We start from the raw sequence: 25165 nt of genomic DNA on the forward strand, positions 1-25165 counted from the left end.
GTCATCAACATTACAAGATGGTTGGGTTACATAGAAGCATAGTCTTTTGGATAATAACCCTTCTCCTAAACTTTGATTAAACAAACATTATTTATCATCTGAAATTTGTCAAGAAAACGACATATGTAACTAACTTTAAATTAGTTAATTCTAGGATTCCTTAAAAAATAGTTCACCAGCAAAATCTGCAATTATTTATAACAAATACATGAGTACGAAAAGAAAAGAAAAAAGGACTCCACGGATAATCAATTTGAAAATCCTCTACCCAATAAAAGAAAAAGGAAATATATTGTCAGTCAGCTTGAATTGAAAAAGAAAGAGAAAATTAAAGAAGAAAATGATGAAGAAAACATGCCTAATGAGCCATGGCGACTGGCGCCGAGTAATTAATGCTTTTCTGGTTGGGCATGGCGAGCATAGTAGTATGGTCAATGAAATCTTTGAGATCAACAACTGATTGAAGAATTGTTCGAAGATCATCTGCGCATGAAAACCCTAAATTCCCAATTCTTCTGACTGCATAAACATAGAATGTGATGCATCCTTTCCTGAATTTAAATCTCGCCATTTCACACCCCATCGTGCCTCTAATGAGCTTCTTGTTCACTTCTCCGAGTGGTATTTCCGGCGGCCATAGCCCGTCCATCGCCGTCTTCATATTCTCCGATTCAAAAACGAATATAAGTACTTTCGATTTCTTAGTCCCAAGGCCTAATGTCAGTGTATGCCATGCATGATGCGCTAAAATTGTGAAGTTTGTGGGGAGAAAAGCGGTGGTTGAAGGGAAAGGCGGCTTCCAATTGGTTGTTTTTTCCTGGTGGTGAGCGGTGGTTGGCGGCGGAAGAGAGAGGAGGCGGAGGAGTTCTAACGGCCTTGCGCGCCGAATTGTGAAGGACTTTACAATGAATTGGCCGCCAAATCTGAGTCCCTTCACTTCCGGACAAGGCTTAAATGCAAAATCAGATGCAATTTTGGAATTTTGATCATTTGGGTGCAATTTTTTTTGCTTCTTGCTCTTGTTTTTCACTTTTTCTTCCATGGAATTTGGCTTTTTGATTTTCTAGATGAATTGGTAGTGGAGGGGTTTTTCTTGGGATGCTATGATTGATGAACTAGCGTAATGATTATATATACAATTTCATGTCATAATATATTATCATGTCTATGACATGATAATAAAAAAAAAAAAAAAGTTGAACCCCAACTTTAAGGGTCACCCACTGTTCCTGCCTTGGAGTATCGTGAGAGAGGTAAATTGCAGGTTATACCTCCAAGGGTACACGGTGGAAGGCTGCTTGTACACTTGCACTTACCCAAGAGTCAAATCCATATTTCAGGATTCGAATCCTTAACGCGACAGCCTCAAGCAAAGCTGAATTTCTCCACCCTCTCCTTTTACCACTTGGAGATGTGCTCTGGGGGCATATGACATGATAATATATTATATGCTAACTGGTTGGCTCTTGATAAGGGGAAATTTATTGCCAATTCCCATTTGTCGTGTTTAAAAAAAAAAAAAAATAGTGGTCCTCACTTATTTATACGACGTCAGGGTAGACATTTTAATTAGAATCGAACCTTCTAATTTTGTTCAATTTTAAGAAAAAAAAATTTAGAAATCAAAATCGAGAATTGATAGGGTTTGAACTATTTTTTATTCTTGAACAAGAACCGTGGGTAGCTGACTCTAAAATTGAATTTGTCATTTTTAAAAATATTTCATTTTCTACAATTTATTCTCCTCGACCCAATTGGATGCAAAGAAAACTATGGAATGAAAAAAAAGTTGACAATGTTGTCATTATGCTAAATGAATTTATGTTGTTTTTAGTATTTTTAGAAACTAGTACTTATTTATGACTGATTTCTAGTTTTTGATTTGGTCTTTGGATATGTAATTTGGTATTGCTGCTAGATATTGAATGCTATTGATGACATATTTTATTTCTTCTATTTTTGCTAAATAATGGAAAGATAAATTGCATTATCAACTCACGATTTCTCAAAACATTGTTATGGATAGAATTCAATTTGAATATGAATATGAATCGATGATTCTAGTTTGAGTTTGACTCTAGTAATTGAATGGTTTCATTTACGAAATACATATGGCATAATAGGTAATTCCAAGTATTTAAATATCTGGACCGATGCATCCAACATCCAGGCCTATAAGAGACGTGCTTTTATAATTTAATTTTTGGCCAATAAGTTTAATTTGCAAACTTATGTTATTTACTTAATAAACTTATTTTTGCAGAAAATAATTTATAAAAAGGTAAAATTTAACCATAATCAAACATGCTTTGACCCTGTATTTTGTTGAACATGTTAATTCTAAGGTGTACCACAACTAAAACTAGGGAAATATATTCCCAGAAAAAAACTATTTTTAACATAAAGGAAGTAAAAATTCATCGATGGCAATCCTCCTCGTCAGCCTCATTCGTTCTCTGACACTCGCACAAGAAGAGGGGAGTATATCTCTTGTCAAGTCGAAATGGAAAGGATACAAAAAATAGGAGAATAATTTATGAATGGCTCTTGTTGCTACCATTATGACTCTCTTTTGGTATAGATTCTTCTATGGTTAGATTAGCTTTTTTTTTACCGTTATGTATGTATACGGAATTAAGCGATTCCCTTAGATGGTCCACTGTCAGATCTTTCTTTACTGCTCGATAGCTTTCGAACCCAACGAGGTCCGAGATCTTTCCAAGGATCAAAACTCGATGGCATCAACTCATTGAGTGCCTTACGGTTTAACCAACCGTCAAACATGTGACATCCTTTTTCTATTTTCTCATAATCTTTTATATTCACTAATTCTTTTGTTGCAATTTTTAGATTAGGTGTATTATTAATCGGAATCCATACGTTAGGTTTTGAAAACCCCTTTCGTGAGGGTATAAGTAACATGGTGTGTGTTGTGTGTACCTAATCCTTTTCGTTGTGTGGTGAGATGCATATCAATCAATGGATACTGGTACTTCAAAGAATGGAAATGTGTACCCTATAAAATGTTGGGTTGTGTTATGGGTACATTATGGACTCCATAATGGTGTCCATAATGCACACATGGCGCCCCCTATTGCAGGGGCGCCTGGCCCACCCGGCACATCTCTAATAGGGGGCACCATGTGTACATTAAGGACACCAAGCATTATTCTAAAATGTTACCTGCAGAATCCTAATTTACTATAAAATATTAATATTTGTGCAAATTTGAATATAAAAAGCACAGAAGCTAAGGTCAGCATAGAGATGTAAACGAGTCGGGCCGAGCCGGCTCGCGAGCCTAAAATTTCGGCTCGGGCTCGACCCGGTTAAAATGGCCGAGCTTTTTTGCGGGCTCGAGCATTAGGCTCGGCCCGAGCCTTTGATCGGGCTTTTTACGGGCCGAGCCGGACAAGCTCGTTTTCTCCCCTTTTTTTCCTTTTTTTTTTTTTTAGTCTTCTAATCTGCTGCCCTTTAAAGGCAGCAGTTCGCTGCCTTAAAAAGCAGCAAGCTGCTGCCTTTTAAGGCAACAGTTTTGCTGCCTTTTAAGCCTTCATTTTAATTTTATTTATTATTATTATTTTTTTAAAAAGCTCGCGAGCTCACGGGCCGGCTCGGGCAAAGCCCGTGTCCCCAAAATGGGGCTCAGCCCGAGCCTAGGCTCGGGTCTACCGACCCCCGAGCCGAGCCACGGGCAGCCCGAGCCGGTGAGCCCGATTGCCATCCCTAGATCAGCAACTGTAGATAATAAAATTATAAAAGCCTTTAAAACTAAGGCCAAACTAGAAAGCAATAAAACATAAACGTAATGTGCAGGAGTCTGACTTACAATATTAAACCCCTATTTGATGAGGATCGAAATCAGATTTTTAATATATTTTAATAAAAGTTGATGAAATGTATGGTTAAAAAGTATTGAATCCTATAAAATATATGATAAAAATTAATTATTGACTTTAATTTATATTAAAATCTAGGCCAAACAGAGTTTAAGTTGTACAGGAGAAAGATACTTCCAACTACAACAAAAGTTCACCGACCGTTCATAGCACCTCTCTCAGTTCGGGGGGCCAGCAAATTTTTTATTCGACGCGGGCCCCACACCCTTGTGAGGAGGCTGTCAGCCGAGCTTCAAAGCTCGGCTATACAACCATCAAAATCCAAGTTTACTTGGCTTAGGTATGAGTATGACATTTGAAAAAGTATACTGATAAGTTGATTGAGAGGCATCTACTATAGCGATATCACATCAATCAATTACTATAAAATATCTTGTACGAAAGTTATCTTGGAGGCAAAGTTAAGAAGATGCCTAGTGAAATCAAAGGCTTATTGCTTTGAAAATAAGCTGAAAAATATTGTCCCACTTGTTGAGTTGTGTGCACATGTAGAGTATATTTTGCTATGATAAAATAATTATTTATAATAAATAAATAAATTGTAGTTTTATTTATTTATTATTGAGCATGCGAATTAAAGTGCTTATGATCACTAGAGATAATATAAGTTAGGTATTTGCGTTGAGAAGTATAGTGTGACACAACTTATATTTTGATCATAAATAATTTTTTCACAACCAATGTAGAAGGGTTAGCACCTTGTACTAAAAGATTATAATATTGATTCATTCATTATTCAGGTTTGTGATTTGTCTTTATCACAAAATTAGTAAAAGATGGCACTAGTGAACTTGGAATGTATTGAACGAATCATGTGTCGAGTTTTATTGTATAGCATGACCATGCAGAGAATTAAATTCCACTATATCGCTGCGTATTTCATTTAAATTTCTTGACAGGATTATGTATATTTTTCGTGATTTTAATGGTTCTTTGATTCATTAATGCATAAGATCATTTTGATTGGTTAAATATCTTAATGAGTTAAGAACTTGAGAATGAGCGGAGTAGAGAACATGAATTCGTGTCAGGGAATCGTCACCCTGAAAATGGCTAGAGTAACTACTAAAATATTTTTTGTTGAACAGTTAAAATCTAATTTCAGTGTTTATCGATGGTTAAATTTCGACATCTGTAGATAGTTCATAGGACCGTTGAAGAAAATTATACTTAAGTTTGTGAAAATAATTAGAAGGGTAAAATGATCATTTATGCTCGTACCTAATTATCGGATTTCAAATCGAGATAAATACATATACGACGGGTCAGAGGAAAATATTACAGATTTATTGGCTTTTGTGATATTATATATTCCAAGAATTCAGTTTTTTACTTTTAGTGGAAAAAAAGACGAATGATTAGATTGGATGGTCTAAGGTCGACTAGACATTATCTAATTATTGAAACTTGGATAATATATTTTTTATTAGATCCCCATGGTAGCTCTATAAAGTATTGGAACTTAATTGTGGTAATTATAATAATTTTGGGTTTAATTTTAATTACAATAAAATTCTGTACTTAATTATAATTACTATGAAAGTTGTAAACTTAACCCCCGTTTGGCCCCCATTCTTGCCAAATTTTAATTGTTGAAATAGTGTTTTTTTTAAAATGTGTGGTTGAAAAAGAATGAAAAGTTTTTGATTTGCATGTAATATTATTTTTATAAAAGATTGTGTGGTTAAAAATAACAGAGAAAAAATGAGAAGGATAATGGGGCCAAACGATGGCTTAATTATAGACCCCGTTTGAGCCCCATTCTACTAAAAATTCATTTTTCAAAACTCATTTTTAACCACACATTCTTCAATAAAATAATATTACATGTAAACTCAAAAATTTTTCTTAATTTTTAACCATACATTTTTCATCAATTTATTATTCAAAATATATTTTTTTCCCCAAAAATGGGGATCAAACAAGGGCATAATTGTAATTAAAGTTTCAAGACTACACATGTAATTAAATATAAACTAATTGGATTTGGATTTGGATTTGGATTTCAATTAGAACTCATATTTGAATGTAAAATTATTATTGTATAAGGATTTGGAACTCGTTTATCACTATAAATAAAAATTAGATGGAACCTAAACATCTCATATAATTGCACAAAAAAAAATAAATCATAATTCATAATTCCATGGTATTCAAATTTGGAGACAGAGAAAAGAGAATTATTTTTCTTCTTTTTATTAGCTGTCCAGATCAAGAATTAGTTTCTTGATTTAATTAAAATAAGGTGTCTACCCACATGTATAGTCGACTTTGAAGAATACCATAGAAGACTTAAAGTTTGAAGTATCAAGTTCTTAAAATTAAAAATAAAATAAAATCTGGAAGTTTGTGATTCAGAATTAATTCAAAAATTTATCATTGAATTTAGGTAAATGTTCAAATTCTTTATTCTTGATATAACATACACGTGAATATCTAGACGATTTTGTTTATTAAATTAAATAAATTTTAATTTATGGATAATTTCGCTTCCTCATTCCAACAGCACCTTGCTTCAACCATGAAGAGTCGACCTCTATATGGTGCCTCGGTTGAGTCGATGGCATCACTTCGACTTTCTCTTATTTGATGTCATCAATTAGGCCAAGCAAGTGATGTGGAGTGCGGTTTGAGGTGGCTTGGTTGTTGACTCTCACTTGGTCAATGATTAGATCTTCATAAGATGAAGTATAACAATAGCTCCCCAAATCTATACATAAATATTCATATAAGGCATAAACTTTAGTAGAAAATTTGTGTGTGTGTGTGTGAGAGAGAGAGAGAGAGAGAGAGAGAGAGAGAGAGAATAAATAACAAGGAAGGGCATAAGAACGTCTCTATATATAACATTCTCGCAATTTGGGGTGATACAACGGAAGCCAACTTTGAGTTGTGAAACTAAATAAGTTGGAATGGGGAACTAGCCCATTGAATTGAGAATAGAATTTCCATGTCCTTGTGTATTTGTTGTCATATTGAGCCCTATTTGTTTTTTATTCTTTCCCCATTAAAATGAAAAATATGATTATTATATATTACATCAAACCACTAAATTTAAATTTCTATGTCTTGTGTAGGGTCTACGACAGTTATATTTTTCATTCTTATTTTTACAAAAATGAGAAACAAACGTCCACTAAGTGGTCGTTTGGTATTAAAAATTGGATTAAAATTTAGGTCAAAGTAAAATAATTAATATTAATCATATATTTTATGGGACCTACAATTTTTCAATCACACATTTTAAAAAGTTCTATCAAATTCTACAAAAAATATAGCCCCTATTTGATTCCCTTTAAAACTCTTCAATTTAATTTAAATTTTTCTATCTCCTATTTTCAACCACACAATTATCAATAAAATAATATTACACATAAAATAAAAACTTTTCATTCTTTTAGGACTATTTATTTTTCAAAAAAACATTATTCCCCCATTATAAACCCAAATAATGGGGGCCAAACAAGGTCTTAATTTTACTACGAGCAACACCAACAAGAGAGTATTTCCCACTCTGATACCATATTCGAGGAAGAACGATATGAAATTTATATAATCAGTATGGGATTTTACAATTAACATGCTTGTAAGATGGTAGCTCATTTAAACACATAAATTTTAAAATTTTGGTGCTTGTTTGATTTTAGATGGATCGAATTGTTTATTTGAGTTTTAGACCAATATTTTATTAAAAATCGAAGTTCTATATTAAAGGACAACTTTGTTTACTGCCCTAATTAAATTAAAATTTATTTTTTTCACTTTTCTTATCAATCATTTATTTTTTATTAAAATAATATTACACGTAAATGTAAAAAATTTCATTTCTTTTTAATTACACATTCTTCAAAAATTATTATTATTTCACTATAATTCGAAATAATGAAGTCCAAACAGGGGCTAACATTTTCAGTATTTTATATTTATAATTGAGAAGAACGCTATATAAGGAAATACAAATTGATCTTTCGTGCATTTATGACTTTGGAGAGCATTTATTTTACAATAATGCTATTCGAACAGAATCCTTTGCACAGATGTTGAACAGGTAATAAAAAATTAATAATGGGCACATCAATGAACAGTAGAAATTGTTTGAAAAACGGGACAAATTTGGCAGAGCACTGGTACAACCTTTCCTCCCCCAAATTGGAAGTCAGTATTTTCCCTCGTTCCCCTCTCTCCCGGGCCTTCATTCCCGCCGGCCAATTCTTCGAATCGAGTAGCACCTCCGAACAGCATGTCTTCGCCGACACCGTCGAACCCAGGTGACCTACTGTTAAATGCCATCTTCAAAATTTTCCAATTCAACATATTTAATTTGTTGTTTGCAAAGCATGGAAAATGTTATTGCTTAAAAAAAATTTGAATGACAGTAAAGATGGAGATATTTAACAAAAGCTGCAACATTAAAATAAACGAAAAATTTGTAATGGGGATGATAAACCATGAACTGCCCTGCAAGCGTAAAATGGCATTTCGTCCAATGTTAAAGAAAAGGAAAACTCTGTAATGGGGATGAAAAACATGCCCTGCATTGGTTATTGTTATTACAATAATGCTGTTCGAACAATTTGGATTTCATGATTTTTACTTTAGTTCTCTTTAGCTTATTCAGTCTGTTGATAGCAGTGAGAACCTTAGATCTTTGAAATTTTACCAATAAACTATATTTATTTTACAATTTACTTAGAATGTTCAATCTTTATGCATAATAATGACGATACAATTTTTGCTTCATTTCTGGACGCAGGAAATAATATGGAAGGTGGCATTGATGATTTTTTGTTGGAAACTGAGGATGAGATCATTGCGGAGAACAGGAACATAGTGGAAGATGAAATGTTAGGAGATGATGGTATCGTTGTACCTAAGGTCGGAATGATATTTTTAGCAGTGAAAATGAAATGTTTGAATTGTACAAAGAATATGCATACAGCGTAGGTTTTCCCGTAAAAAAAAGGAATTCAAAAAAAGGGTCCGGTGGAGTTTTGAGATTTGTGACATATACTTGTGGCCGTGAAGGTCGAAGGCCAAGTACTGCTACCGGATCTGTAAGGCCGCAACCAACAATTCAAACCAATTGTAAGGCCCGGATAAGCGCATCTTCAGATGATCATGGATCTTGGAGAATTAATGCAGTCCACCTCGACCACAATCATGGAACAAGCCCATCGAAATCCAGGTTGTTTCGATGCAATAGAGAACTGAGTGCACAGGTTAAGCGGAGGCTTGAAGTGAACGATGTGGTGGGAATTCCGTTGCACAAAAGTTATAATTCCGCAGTTGTTGAGGCGGGCGGATACGAAAATATGACTTGTGTGGAAAAGGATTGTCGGAACTACATCGAACAAGTGAGACGGTTGAGACTCGGAGAAGGAGATGCCGCCGCAATACAAGCATATTTTTCAAATATGCAAGCACATTGCTCGGGGTTTTATTTTAGTATTGATTTGGATGATGAATCGCGGTTGAGGAACATATTTTGGGCAGATAATAGGTGTAGGCATGCATACAAGGAATTCGGCGATATGGTCACGTTTGATACAACGTATCTTACAAATAAGTATGATATGCCTTTTGCTCCTTTCGTTGGCGTCAATCACCATGGACAATCAACACTGCTTGGTTGTGGTTTGCTTTCGAACGAGGATACAAATAGTTTTGTGTGGCTATTTAGGTCATGGCTTCAGTGCATGCACAGTGTAGCTCCCCATGGAATAATCACTGATCAGGATAGAGCCATGCAAAATGCAATTCAAATTGTTTTTCCAAATACAAACCATAGGTGGTGTTTATGGCACATTTTGAAAAAGTTGCCAGAGAAGTTTGGGTACCATATTGATAAGGGTTCTATATTTTCTGATATACATGGATTGGTGTATGATTCCCAGTTCGTTGAAGAGTTTGAAGAAGGTTGGATCGCAATGATTAATAAGTTTGGATTGCATGAAAATGATTGGTTATCTGGACTATACGAGAACAGAAAGCGTTGGGTTCCTTGCCTTCTGAAAATCACTTTTTGGGCAGGGATGTCAACAACGCAAAGAAGTGAGAGTATGAATGCGTTCTTTGACGGATATGTACACTCAAAGACTTCATTGAAACAGTTTGTAGAACAATATGAGCGAGCACTAAGGAATAAGGTTGAAAAGGAATTTCAAGCTGATTTCAAATCATATTCACAAATGCTACCATGCGTAAGTATGTTTGAAATGGAGAAACAATTTCAATCTGTTTATACCATCTCAAAATTCAAGGAGGTTCAGGAGGAGTTTATAGGGAAGATGTATTGTGACCTCATATCTACTTCAGAAAATAGTTTTGGGACAATGTACGAGGTCTGCGAAGTTGTGGCATGCGGCGAGCGAATGAAGAAAAAAACATTTTTTGTGTCATTTCAAAAGGAGAATTGTCAATTCATTTGCAGCTGTCACTTGTTCGAGTTTAGGGGTATAATTTGTAGGCATGCGATATCGGTGTTGATCCGTAATTGCATCACATCAATACCGGAGAGGTACATACTGAGACGATGGAGAAGAGATGTTAGTAGAGCACACGCGAGGGTTGCTGTGAACTATGCTGGGTTGGTTAGTACACCTAGTCAGTTGAGATATGATAGTATGTGTCAGTCTTTTGCTGGGTTGGCAGATCTTGCTGCTGATGATGACGGGCAGACTCGCGCCATAATAGACTGGATAGAATCGCAGTGTACAGTTCTTACGTTGACACGGACGAGTACAAGCACTAATGTCCTCGCACACCATACGGTACAATTAGGCCCCCAGTGTAATGTATCGCAGAATACCTTGAGCGGGAGCGTACGGGACCCTCTCGTGTCAAGAAGAAAGGGTGCACCAAAGAAACTTCGAAGTAAAAGCCCGTTGGAGTCGAGTTTGAAGAAAGTAAAGGTAATTTAAAATATTATAATTCATATTCTACCAGATTGTTGCAACAATTCCTCATACGCTCGCTCTGATATGCAGGCAACATTGACATCGAGCAAAGGAAAGAGACCAAATTCGAGTCAGAGTGCTACTCCAGTTGGTACACAAGAACTTCAGGCGTCCCAACATTAGCATGAAAAATTCAGAAAGAAAATCTTTTGCCTCTTAAGTTTTATCAATTGAGGAAAAATTTTATGCATGTCCATAGTGGACTTTGGTTTTGGCCAGGTAGAATAATATGCAGAATCAAAACTTGCTATTTCGTGCCTGTAGAAATAAGAATTGGTTTGATAAGAAACTTGCGTGATTTTAAGTGAACAAATCTCAAGACCTGTGTTTTGCTTACATTTTGTATAACTGTACATTTGTGTTGAACGTGTTAGTTAATGATCTGAGCAATAGATGCATGGACTGTCCCGCGCATTTTGAAAACGCCTAAATAGAAAGAGGTAGAAACTGAAAGATAAAAAATTCTCAGGATTATATGCATTGCAACCTGCAAGCTGAAATTTTACACCAAACTATCTATAAACATTTCAAAACTTCTCAATGATTTGCCGCCCCGACTAGTGTTTGCCGCTGCGCAACGGGGATCGACCTGCCCAGTCAGGTCGCGAGGGTTGAGGGGGCAGCGTCCCCCGTGGGGGCTCGGGGGCAACGCCCCCGAAAAAGAATTTTATTTTCAAAAGTCTTTGAATAGGTACATCTGTTCATTTTGACATTTACTTCCAACAGATATGTTCTTCATTTCAAGGGACACACCCAATATAGAAGACGAACTTAAAAAAGTATACAATTGATCGTAAATTATATTTTTATTTTTGTTTACAAAACCACATCCTCGAACAACAATAAAACAGAAAAAAAAATGAAAAAAAAGTGTTGTAAGTGTTACTCAAGTGTGTCACGGAGACACTCTCTCCGTGACACACTGTCACAGAGAGTGTGGGGCAGCGTGTCACGGAGACACTTTCTCCGTGACACATTGCTCCGGGGCAGTGTGTCACGGAGAAAGTGTCTCCGTGACACACTGCTATGGCTTGCCAAATTTGTCCCGTTTTTCAAACAATTTCTACTGTTCATTGATGTGTCCATTATTAATTTTTTATTACCTGTTCAACATCTGTGCAAAGGAATCTGTTCGAATAGCATTATTGTTTATTTTAGGGGATTATGAACAATTAGTGCAATTAAAGGATTATTACATCGATAAATGTAAACAGTAACAGGATAATATTAAAGGTATGCGATTTGACTTCTTTTTTTCCTAAGTGCTTGAGTTGATTACAAGCTACATAATTATCCCATTTTCTTTCTTTTTTTCCCCTTTATGTTATTTTCAACTACACAGTCTTTTATAAAATAATATTACACATAAATCGAAAACTTTTCGTTTCTTTTAACCACATATTCTTAAAAAAAATATTATTCCAAACATTAAATTTTTTTTAAAAAAGGGAGCCAAACGAGAGGTTATCTATGTGACTAAAAATTGATTTTGGAGCTCAATTTGTAAACAATTCATAATTGGTGTGGATATTTGGTAAACTTAGGAATGTCAACGAGTCGAGCCAAAACTCTCAATTCGGGTAAAATGTCCGAACTTTTTTTCGTGCCCGAGTTTTGTTCTTCCAAAAAAATTAGGCTCAACTCGAGCCTTTCCGAACCGAGTCGAGCTGGCTCGCTTTTTTTAATTATTCCTGTGTTTGGTTGCCATTTTCATTTTCACTTGTATAAAAAATTGGACCATTACACAGTAAATTTGCAGGGGCATTTAATGTGCACCAGAAATGGAATTATAGTTTTACCCTTTCTTGCATTTACTTCAAAGTTAAGGAGGGGGCATTTCAGAAAATTTCCATCCTATTGAGTAAAAAAAAAGGTTATGCATGTGCCCACAATCATGCTCATTGGGCAAAAATTTTCTGAAATGAGGTAAAAATGGGTACCAAACAACGACTATATAAATAATATATAGGCAGCAACGTGTTGCCTTATTTAAGGCAACAGGCTTGCTGCCTTATTTTAGCAAATAAGGCAAAAAATTGCTGCCTTTTATCTTTTTTTATTATATATAAAGGCTCGCGAGTCAAGCGGGTCGGTTCGGACTTGGCCTAGCAACCCAAATTGAGGCTCGACTTGAACTGAGCTAATTTGGCTCGAGCTTTTTTCGAGTCGAGCCATGAGCAGCCCGAGCCAACGAACCGGATTATCATCCCTAGATAAACTTAAAAAATATTATTAAAAATTTCGTATCATCTGACAGCATACTTCAGATGCAACAAAAGGTGGTTGCTCAAATTCTGATATTAATTTCTTCCTTTATCTATTAATAAATTACCAATTTTAACTTAGTTATTTAAATTAATACCTTTTGTCCTAGGTTTATTGATATTCCAAAATTACCGCATCAAATTTATTTGAATTATATATATATATAAAACAACAACAACAACAATAATAAAGGATATAATTGAAATTGAATTGTCCATGTTAATAATTGCATATAGAAAAAATAATAAATCAATTTTGGTTATCAAAGTTAAAATGCTTATTTTAAAACATATTGTAATTCTGAAACAAATGTTTATGAACCATTAACTTATTCAACACAACAAAAATTAATTCTCTTAAAATCACAATAAAATCAAACTGAGTCTAACAATGTAATTCCTATGATATGAAAAGTACCACAACATAGTCTTGAGATTCCATAACTCATTTTTAGGTTTCATTTAATTCAACAAAACAACTAAATTATTTTTCATTTAACCCCTGTGTGTTTCCAATTATTTGTTCAGAATAATCCAACTTTTGACCCCTTTTTTCCCAGCAGCTGGGACCCACTGGGAGAGAGGAATTGAAAAATTGCGGCTGAACGGTCCAAAAATGAATTGTGGTTGAACAGGAAATTGAAAATAAACAGGGGATTATATATGTCTTGTTAACGAATTTGCCGATATTGTGTTATTTCTTGTTGGACTCGAAGATCTTTTGGTACTCCATGACATCTTAATTTTCTATTCTCCAAAAGTGTATACCAAGTTCTTTATGATCTGGGCACATTACTCAAAGATCCATGAGGTTTTCTTACAATTTCATAAATACTCTCTTAATTTTCAAAACCTATACAAATATCTCTTATTTATGTTTTGAATAACGAATAACTCCTCTGAAGCTTATGACAATTATAGAAACTCGTTCTATTTTTAAATATTACATCAAAAGTTTTGAATAAGGTATACCTCCTTTGGCCACTTTTCTTTTCACGTCAGTATAAATAATAATGGCATCTTTTAAATTACCCTTACAAACTTTCTTCCCCTATAGCTACTTAAGAAATAATTTAATATTTAAAATACCCTTCTAATATTTCTAACTAAATCAACTGCAAACTATTTTTCAGGCCATGAAATCTTATAAGATGCTTTAACATTTAATTGATTTTAATAATTATATTGGAGAAGAGAAGGAGGGATTCTAGTTGCAATTTCATCTTAATCGAGTATTCAAAAATTTGATATTTGCGAGTGAAATGCTTTCTTATTTGAAGGTAATAAATAACACGATAATTATTTCAAAAATATTCGTAATTTGCAAATTTATAATTAGTTTTTTTTTATAAATAGTAAGTTTATTAGTGAATGACAATTATACCCTTACAGACTTAAAATTTATTATCACTACATTCCTGATTCTTTTTTATAAATATAGAGTTTTGGTTCTTAATAAAACACACACAAATCTATTGATTTTTATGATCTCTTTTCTTTTTCTCTCTTTTCATAATGAATACGGTATCTTAATTTTTCAAAATTTAGTTAATGTAGTGATTTTTTGTAAGTATAAATATTTATCACATATACCAAATTTAATTCGATCACAAGTGAATTTTTCTACATACATATGCATTAAAACGAGGTTGCTTCTTCTCAACCTTTTTTGCCTGTTCACAAATCTATAATGATTATTTCATTATATGAAAATGATTACTTTGTCTTATTTGCATGTTCATATATTAAATCAATTCACGTGCATGTTTGGAAGATTTTTTTTACTTAAACATTTTTGGTAAATAAATTTTTAATATAAATTCATATAATATCTATTTGGTAATTAAATATTTTTAGATATTCTTCTATAAACTTTAAATTTAAAATTTATTATGCTATTGCTCCTGAAGTAGTACAATATTATAATTAATATTTCAAAAAATATTGATCATAGATCTATCTATTATAAATAATTTATTGTTGATCCTAAATGCACACAACATTATAATTAATATTTTAGAAGAATATTATATTTATTGCTCTTGGAAAACAGATCTTTATACATATAAATATCTTATAATAATATTAATTTAATAATTTATTAGTGTTTTTGAAGTAACACACTATTATTGACAAATATTCTAATTAGATTGTACTTGTTCCCGAAGAACACGGTTAAAAATTATTTAATGTAAGTTATATTTTTACTCCATTTTTACTCCTGAAGAGTAAATCATTATATAATTTCTTATAATAATATTTTATTGCTCTTAAAGAGTATAAATTATAATTTTCAATATTTCAGAAGAATATTATCATATTGATTTTGAAAAAGTAATATTAACATATAACTTGCTCTCGAAATATCGCATATCTCGAATAATATATCTCATTGTATTCATAAAGAAACACAAATTAAATTATTCAATATTGGGTTGTAATTTTAAAGAAAACTAATTTTCAATATTATCAATATTCGAGAAAAATTTTAATTTATCGCTCTTGAATAACATAGATTAAAATTTTCAATATTCCAGAAGAATATTGACATATTACTCTTAAAGAAGCAATAATTAAAGACAATGTGCTACCAAAATAGAACATTTTCAAATAATATATTATTTTGAGTTCATGTTTATCCCTAAGGAAAATATTTAACTAATATAAGGAGGACATTGTTTAATTTGACTGTTTGAATGACATATGATTATATAAGCTTTAATCGTATTATTCAAAATTAAATCATTGGATTATATCTTATATTGAACCAGAAACTCAATTTGATTGGTATAATCAGTTGGACTATCACTAGATCAACAATGAAGCGAAATCAAAATTCAAATAGACATCCAATGAAGAACTAGAAGATTCTTCAATCAAATAAATTCTTATCTGTTATTTGCTCCCTTTATCGAAAATAGTTCGCTAAACATCACTAGTTAAAATAGGAACTAAATTATTTATACTTCTGAAAATTAATTAGGATGATGAATGGGACTCCATCATCCTCCATGTTGATCATCTAAATATTATTTGTATCTAATAGATTTGATACATATACAAGATGATAGCATGGTGTTCACAACTTGAAGGTTTGCAAAATTACTACTCGAATTTTAAATTATTAGCATAATTTTCAGATTATATAATCAAAATTGTGTCTTGTTACTGCTAGTAAACATAAATCTCAACATTTTAATAAGTATTAGTTGGGATGTCGATAAACGGTGTAAAACTATTGTTTGTTAAATGCCTCCAATTAATTTGATTGAGAACAAAACACTTCCCATTTTTGTTTAGGGAATTATATTACGCATCATTCCAGCATCATAATTCTTCATATCATAATTGGCTTATGGTCAGAGTCTAATTTTTTCATCTAATTATTTTGATAGTACATTATATGTAAAATTGAACCATCGATATGCATTGAGAAGAAAATAAAGAATACCGAGAATAAATACGTAATTTAAACCCATGTGGATGATATTTTATGACGTTGAAAAAATGATTATCAATTTGATTGAACAATTCTTTCAGCATTAGAGAGAATTAAGAAGTTGAAAATAATGTTTAAATGCATGTCATCTGAATCCTCGCAAAATACCATTCGAACTAGAAGTTCTAAAGATAATTTATTTAGATGCATTTACTAATCAAAAAGTTAAACAATATCTCACGCATCAAAAAGTTAAACAATATCTCACGCATCAATTGTAAATGCTCTAATATGAATTCATGTCCTATGAGTACAATTTGTTAGCATTATATTTGGTATATTTTTGCCACGCTTGAAGCCATCATGGTATTTGATTCTAATATAAAAAAATTTCAAACAAAAATGGAGCAATTAATAAAGATAGTCTTATTAAGGAAACATATACTCTCGATGAGTATTTAGATATAACAAATAATAAAACTCCAGAAGAGATTCGGGTATCTAATATGTTGAAATTTGAGATATCTCAATAAATTATATCACTATGGGAAAAAATAGAATTAAAAAGGAAAAAAATTGTTGACAATACTTTTACACATGATGTATTGCATTATATTTTGAAGAGTACATGCATCATATTGATGTCCCCATAAGGCAATCTGCCATATCAAATGAATTTCAAATACACCAGAAGCGTATTTGACTAGTTGGTTCAAAAGATTCCGTACCTCAAAAAAGAAAAGTACAAGATAAAAACCAATCAAAAACTTCGAAAGAAATAATATTAGAAAAGAGTGATCAATCAAATATTGAAAATATGGTTTTTAAAAAACTACAAGTATCCGAAAATAATGAGATTTCAATAAATTATACGTTACCTCATAAATTATGAGAACGAAATTATGTTTTTATAGACTATTTTCTTCTTTAACGTGACTCTTGATATTATGCAAAATGGAGATTTTGAACTACAGTCAGTTAAGGATTGTTAAAATAAAAATGATTGACAAAATGAAAAGAGGTCATACATGCGGAATTAAATTCCTTAGAGAAACGAAAAATGTTTGAACATATAATTCGAACACTTGAAAATGTAATTCATGTAGGATACAAATGAATTTTTGTACAAAAGAGAAATGAAAATAATGAAATTACAAGATACGAAATCCGACTTGTAGCTTAAGATTTCTTAGAAATACCAGAAATTGATTAAGATGAAATATATTCTCCCGTAATGGACACCATCGCTTTTAAATTTTAATTAGTTTGACTGTGTATTTTCATAAAGAAAATAAATATTGGATTTACAATTGGAGAAGTTTATGTTGATGATTTAAATTTAATTATAACTCTTGAAGAGCTCAACAAAAACGGTAGATTATTTGAAAAATGAATTGGAGATGAAAGATTTGGGAAATTTCAAATTCTATCTCAGGTTTGCAGATTGAAAGTTTCCCAAAATGATTGTTTGTTCATCAATCTACATATACATAAAAGATCTTAAAGCCCTTATATATAGATAATGCACATTCATTGGCATCACCTATGGCTGTTCGACACTTGATGTGAAAATGATCCATTTCATCCACTTGAAGATGAAGAAAACGTTCTCGGTTCTAAAGTACAATATTTTGATGCAATTAGAGCATTAACTTATCTTATAAATTGCACTCGACCTGACATAATTTTTTCTGTAAATCTCATTGCAAGATATAGTTTTACACTAATTCAAATACATTGGAATGGTGTTAAACATATTTTTCGTTACCTAAAGGGCACTATTGATTCGAGAATATTTTATTCTCAAAAGTAAGGATCTATTTTAGTGGGATATACAGATACAGGTTATCTCTGAACCACATAAAACTAAATCACAAATAGGATATGTGTTTACACGTGGAGAAACGGTTATATCATGGAGATCAGTGAAACAATCATTGATAGCGACATCCTTAAATCATTTTGAAATTATTGCAGTTCATGAAGCAGACTGAGAATGTGTATGGTTGAGGAACATGATCCATTATATCAAAGTATCATGCGAGTTAATTTTAACAAAAAATAATCCGGCAATTTTGTATGAAGAAAATGCAACTTGTATTGCACAACTCATAAAATGCTATATCAAAGATTATATAGGACGAAACATATTTCTCCAAAATTCTTTCATATACATGAGTTTCAAAAGAATGTCAATTTCGATGTCCAACAAACTCTCTCAAGTGACAATATGACCGATTTATTCACAAAAGCACTGCTAACACTTACATTCAAGAAATTGGTTCACAAGATTGAAATGCGTTGACTCAAAGATAATCAATATCAAGGGAAGTAGCTGTACTCTTTTTTTTCGCATACGTTTTATCCCACTAAATTTTCCTAACAAAGTTTTAATGAGACAATATTTATTTTTAGTACTCCAAAATAACTGTACTCTTTTCTTTCGTTTGAATTTTTCACATTGAATTTTTATCAAACAAAGTTTTAACGAAGCCGATATCTTGTAATGTCTCATTCAAGGGGAAATATTGTAAATGGTAAGTTTATTGATGAATGACAATTTTAATCCTGTAGTCTTAGAAATTATTACTGTTGTATCAATAATTCTTCAATATAAATATAGGATTTTGGTTCTTAATAAAACACACCAAATCTATTGATTTTTATTCTCTCCTCTTTTTCTCTTCATAAAATTTTTATCTTTCTTGCACTAATAGATAATTGGTAATAAAAAAAAAAGGGGGGATAAAGTTCTTGAATGATTTATCAAGTCGAGTGTAAACTAACATTAAATGTGCCTTACTTCACAAGTATTTTTGTAGGTTGGTTGGTCTATAATCAAGTTAAATATCTATTATTTTGTTTATATTATGATGACGACTATTTTGATTTTGTTAATTACTTTGTAATATGTAAATATATTTTGATTATCTCAAATCTATTGATGTATTTTTGAAAAATCAAGAGTCTAATTAATAATTTGTTGTTGATTTATTTAAACGTGTTAATAAGGTATTTTAAGTATTCTATTATTATTGTCAAACGAGTCACAAGATGGAAGAAAATTTGTTAAAATATTCTAACAGTTATTAATATTATTTATGCTAAAATGTGAAAGAAAAGTGGTCAATAGAAGTTTGATTTATTCAAAAATTAAAATTGGGGAAGTTTGTGTAATTTTCAGAAAATGAATGGGGTGTTTCTGAAATTATCATAAATCTGAGAGGAAGGACTATAGAATTTTTTTGACAAGATAGAAGGGGGAAAAAATGTGTCTCTGGAATTCTCATAAATAGTAGAGAATTATTCAAAATTTAAAATAAGGAAAATTTGTTTAATTTTTCAAAAAATGAGGAACGTCTCTAACATAGGAACGTCTCTAACATTGTTATAAACGTAAATAGAGGACTCGATAATTTGCTCGTAAGATTTTATTTACTGTACGTCAATTCAGTTTTTTTACTCTCGTAGGCTATGATAGACCATTAGTTGACACGATAGTTGATAAATGGTTAGTTATTCAATACCACGTCTGATTTAGGTTCATTTTCAATAATAGATTTTGTAAAAATGATTTTTTTTTAACACCAATATTGTTATAACATCACCATAGGTAGCATTAAATGAGACTAGTACTTAAATGAATAACATAATTCCACATTTAGTCAAACTTATTACATAATACTACCTAAACTAGTGTTATAGCATAACACCACTAGTACTAGATATTAATTATAATCAAATTCAATTGAAAAACTCAAAAAGGAAGTTCAATAAAGAAAAAGAAAAAAATTCTTTTGCTCCTGATAGAGCTCGAATATTAATGAACTCTGTATAAGAGTTATCTATCGGAACAATACTTCTACCAATCTATTAACAAGAAGTAAATATACGCCAAAAAATTAGTAATGAGCTATACTGGGTAATATCTGCCCCATTTTTGATAAATAACTAATCATTACAATAAATTATTGAATGAAATTAACTGTACTATCTTTTGCTCATTGCCATTCAAGAGAGGAATGAGCATGATCCATTACCTGAGAAAGACAAAAAAATGTAGAATTAGAAACAATTAAGATCTGCCAGTTAATTTTGTATAGAGTAAATTTAGGACATGTTAAGTATTTACTGCATCAAATAAAATTTTTTAACATGCAATCCAATGTTATTCACAAAATCTAGCATTCCATGTTCAATTATTATTTATCTTTTGAAAAATACTACTACTCGACACTTTAAAATTAAAATGAGTAATTTTAATTATAAGTAGCAATGTTCGTCTTTTGAAAAATACTACTACTTGACACTTTTAAATTAAAAAGAGTAATACTATCAATAAATAACGATTTTTAAGTTAAACAGTAATAATATGTCATACACATCGTCAATATACAGATTTAGGTCCCATTTGTTTTTCATTAATGTGAGAATGAAAATGAAAAATATAGTCGTTACGAACCCTACACAAGAGATAAAAATTTAAATCTAGTGGCTTGATGTGATAGATAACGGTCATACTAGATAATGGGAAACAAACAGAGGATTAAATTGTTTTACTTACTTGGGTCAGAAGAGGTGATGGCACCGGTGCCCGAAAAGTCGCAATCGAAATTATTTCGACCCTTGCTTTGGTACCAAGAATTCATGGCGTAAGACGCGTGAGCCCGTACTGTGTTAGGGTTGAAACAAGCACCATTTGCTTGAATCGGCCCGCAATCCATACCACTTTGGCTGCATACATAGTCGATATTAGATTGCAGTTGTGCGTCGGTGGCTTCTGCCTTCGGCACGCACCATTTTTTGTTGCCCTGCGTTGGTGGCTTTGGGACGGGCGACGGAGGTGTTGGAACTGATGGTGTGGGCGTTGGGACAGGCTGCATCATCAGAATTTAATTACGTTAAATAACAAAAATATTCACATAATTGACGTCAAGTTTATTTAGTTGCACGTGTAACTCATCTCGACTTGGATGGAATTTTGAAAAATAAAAAGAAAAGAAAAGATAAATGCCAAAATAAAGTATATATGAATTATATAAGAATAAAGTATAATGGACAAGTGGAAAAAGATTCAAGGATTGTTTGAGCTACATTATTATCAAAAATTGCATTTTTGAATAGTGTGTTGATAGGAAATGTGTAGTTATAAAATAAGAAAAGTTTTGAATTTGTGTGTAAAATTATTTTATTGAAAATTTTATGATTAAAATATGGTTAAAATACTATATAAGAATGCATCTTTTTCTTTTTTCTTTTTTTAAAGAAAAGAAATAGGGTTCAAACAAGGGCTCGGAATAAAAGAGACAAGAAATTATTGGTAACCACCCCCATTTCAAATTTCAATTAATAATGCTCAGATATTATGTGCAAACAAATAAAATTTACATTAAGCTAGTGTCACAAAAAGGCTTGGTTCAAGGCGAAGGAGCGAAGTCTTATCGAGTAATTGACCTAAATTCGAGTTTGGGGGTTAAAAAAATATTGAAATAGAGTTGATAAATTTATACAATAATTATAATACCTATCGAGAAAATTAATAATCATCAAAGAACAAAATTATTCATTTTTGATACCTAATAATGGAGTACATGGAACAAGATTTCGGTTATCAATGCTTCTTTTATTCATATAACTTAAGCCAATTTATACGTCTATCATCAAGAAAAGAGAATAAGCGCAGAAACTTATAATTCATATGATAAGAACTATAGATTTGTAAAGTTTAATGATGTCTGAAGTTACCTGATCAGGCACACCTGCGGTTCCTCGCATGATTCCGACATCATAAACAGGCGTAAAATCTGGCTGGAACAAACCGAAATTCCTCTCAGCCAAAGAACCAGGCTTCAAATTCTCATTAAAAAGTGCAAAAATATAGGTTTCGAACTTCCTTCCGGGCAACAATGGCGTCCCAGCTCCTTGATTATACTTCTTCACCAAACCCCCATTGTAAGAAGCTGCATTTGGAATAGTACATTTTGGCTCAAAAGTCTCCCCTGCAGAAGCCCAACCAGTCTCCCCTACAGCAATATCCACATCGCCATAGCCCAATTTCTTCATGGAAGTGTAAACTGAATCGATTAACTGATCGAACATGTTCGTGTATAATTTTTTTGTGAATTTATCGGTGACACCTGGGTTTGGTTTGAAGAGTGCAAAATCTGCTTTTTCTGGGCTGTATCCGAAATACGGATATGGATTCACCATGAACGGAGATTTTGTTTGCCGTAAAAATTGCAGGATGGGAGCAAGATCTCCCTTGTCCCAACCCGGTCGAAACTTGGCCAAACTCGGCGGGTCGGAAGATTCAAGAATACTCAAAGCATGAGCCGTTGTGACATTAACACCTTCAATCCCAGATCGGATGAGTGCATTGTGAAGACTTCTCATGGCTCCAACTAGATTATCAATCAGATTTTGAGGTCCCCAGTGGAGTACTTCATTTCCGACAAGAACGTAGTTGATTTTAGTTTGTGGGTAGAATGGTTTAATGTTGTCACCCACCCACCTGCGAGCATACTTCTTGTTGACGAGGTTAGGGATTTCTCCGTTCGGAACAGTGACGGCGACGAAAATTCCGGTGCCTGCAAATGCCAGGAGAATATCTGGGTTCACGTCGAATAGCTTGACTCTGTCGATGGTGGTTTTCTCCTTGAGAAACTGTGCAACTTGAGCTGGCGGCGGGAGGTTGTTTCCAAGGGTGCCATAATTAACTCCGACGGAATTCACGGCGGCGAAATGTTGAACAATAAAAGTAGATAAAAACAAAAGAAAAGAGATTAAAGAGTGACGTTTTGGAAACTCCATAGTTGTTTAATTATCACAGCAAGTTTGATAAACGAAATGTGTGTTCTGGTTTGATTTATATGCGGGGAAGAGATAGAAAAGTACTTAATTTTTGGCAGAAGAAAGGACGAGAGAGTTTTTCTACGGTGAGAAGCTGAGAATAGTTATTGGCAGTAAATTCGGTGGTTCAAAGAGGAAGATGGGTGTTTGGATTAAATGGATAAATCGCGATTTCAACACGAAACAGCTTTTCTAAAAGAAGAAAGTGCTGAGAGAGAGAGAGAGAGAGAGAGATTGGTGGCGTCAAGAATGTCAGCAAAAAAAAGTCAAACGAATCCATATAAATTGTTAATACTAAAATTTTAAACATATTTTACGTAAGTTATTTTTTTTCTTATTTTTACCTCAATAAATTACTTACTTAAAAGGTCAATCTAATTGTAATTTTAATTATTTTTTATTATGACAAGTACTAGATTTTTCCCCCCTTCCATAATGGTACAGAATTAATTGAAGTAGTCGGCCAGATACATAAAATTATTTAAATCGTAAGAACTCAGGCAAACAGGAATATTCCATTGAAAAAAAAAAAGAAAAAAGATTAAACTTAAAATTTTTTATAGATTAATTTTATCTAGCTCTAATTTAGGTGGTGAGAAATACATCTTCAATTGTCAAATAAAGTTAAGATGCATATGAATGTATTGAACAATGAATTAAAACAAAATAAAATTATCACCTAAATAATTACTTAATATTATTCTTTTGGTTCATTGAATTATTAACAATGAACTTATGGCCCATTTGATTGCAAAAATGGAATTTGGGTGGAAATAAAAAGAATTTCAGGGAATTGAATTGCCTAAAATTGTTTAACTGGGAATTGTCAATTATTATATTTGATTTGTATAATTTTTCACCTGAAAAATGTTGAAATAAAAGTGTCTTTTCATATTCGTTTGACTTTGTTTTTCATGAAAATTGTTAATTTAAAGGATATCATCTTTTACAATTATTTCTAGAATTTATTTTCATTGCAAAAAATAATAATAATAATAATAAATAAATAAATTCCAAGCAAACCAGAAAATCCAAAAATGATCTATCTTTTGGTGTTTGTTTGGTGTTGTTTTACATGAAAATTGTTAATTTAAGGGATATCATCTTTTCCAATTGTACCTAAAATTTGTTTCAATCGCAAAAAATAAAATTTTAAAAAAAAAAAACATGGAAAACCAAATTGAAAAACCATGAAAACCAAGAAAATATTGACGTGACTGCCAAAGTGGAAAAATCAATTCCCTAGAAAATAAAGGGGTTGATGGGATCTCTCAACAAAAGGGTGTTTTAATAGCATAAAAAAATACTTATTTTTTAAATTTAAAAATTAACCGAAGATCAATGAATAATGAAGATGATAAACAAACAAACAGAAAAACAGGATATAGAAAAAATCAATGTTTTAAAAATCGACCCAGGCATCAATCCGAAAAGGGAAGATTGTTGAAGTTTAAAGGGTCAAACTGGTATCAAACCGAATAACAAATTAAATAAATAAATACACAAATAAACTATAAAATATCATAATCATAATAGATTTTTAAATTTTAGTTTTCTCATTCAAAGTAAATATAATCCATGTTTGTTAATTAGGTTTATTATAGTAATTTATTTTTTAATCTCAAAAACTAATAATTATTATGTCCAAAATAATTTGCTTTGTTTAAATTAAAAATTATAATCTTGTTGGGATTATGAATTGTTAATGAAAATGATGAAGTAAACTAATAAACACTTGGAATTGACAATTGGCTAGTA

The 25165-nt window shown here is 32.0% G+C and overlaps 3 protein-coding genes across 3 annotated transcripts; 1 reads left to right on the plus strand and 2 right to left on the minus strand.

Annotated features, from left to right (window-relative positions):
• Positions 1–171: 171 nt before the first annotated feature.
• Positions 172–1129, minus strand: LOC111397446. Its single transcript, XM_023024392.1, has one exon. The coding sequence runs from the start codon at positions 1040–1042 to the stop codon at positions 359–361; it is 684 nt and encodes a 227-aa protein (XP_022880160.1). The 5' UTR covers positions 1043–1129; the 3' UTR covers positions 172–358.
• A 7531-nt stretch (positions 1130–8660) lies between these two features.
• Positions 8661–10978, plus strand: LOC111406145 (protein FAR1-RELATED SEQUENCE 5-like). The gene is made up of 3 exons (XM_023035376.1): positions 8661–8808; positions 8925–10810; positions 10886–10978. The coding sequence occupies exons 1-3, from the start codon at positions 8661–8663 to the stop codon at positions 10976–10978; spliced, it is 2127 nt and encodes a 708-aa protein (XP_022891144.1).
• A 9216-nt stretch (positions 10979–20194) lies between these two features.
• On the minus strand, positions 20195–23556 carry LOC111397456 (glucan endo-1,3-beta-glucosidase-like). The gene is made up of 3 exons (XM_023024403.1): positions 22304–23556; positions 21123–21435; positions 20195–20598 (listed from the first exon to the last, which is right to left on the minus strand). Exons 1-3 carry the CDS (start codon positions 23366–23368, stop codon positions 20570–20572), a joined length of 1407 nt encoding a protein of 468 aa, XP_022880171.1. The 5' UTR covers positions 23369–23556; the 3' UTR covers positions 20195–20569.
• Between the last annotated feature and the right edge of the window lie 1609 nt (positions 23557–25165).

Source organism: Olea europaea, chromosome 1, assembly GCF_002742605.1.
Source record: "Olea europaea var. sylvestris chromosome 1, O_europaea_v1, whole genome shotgun sequence".
Taxonomy (NCBI): domain Eukaryota; kingdom Viridiplantae; phylum Streptophyta; class Magnoliopsida; order Lamiales; family Oleaceae; genus Olea; species Olea europaea.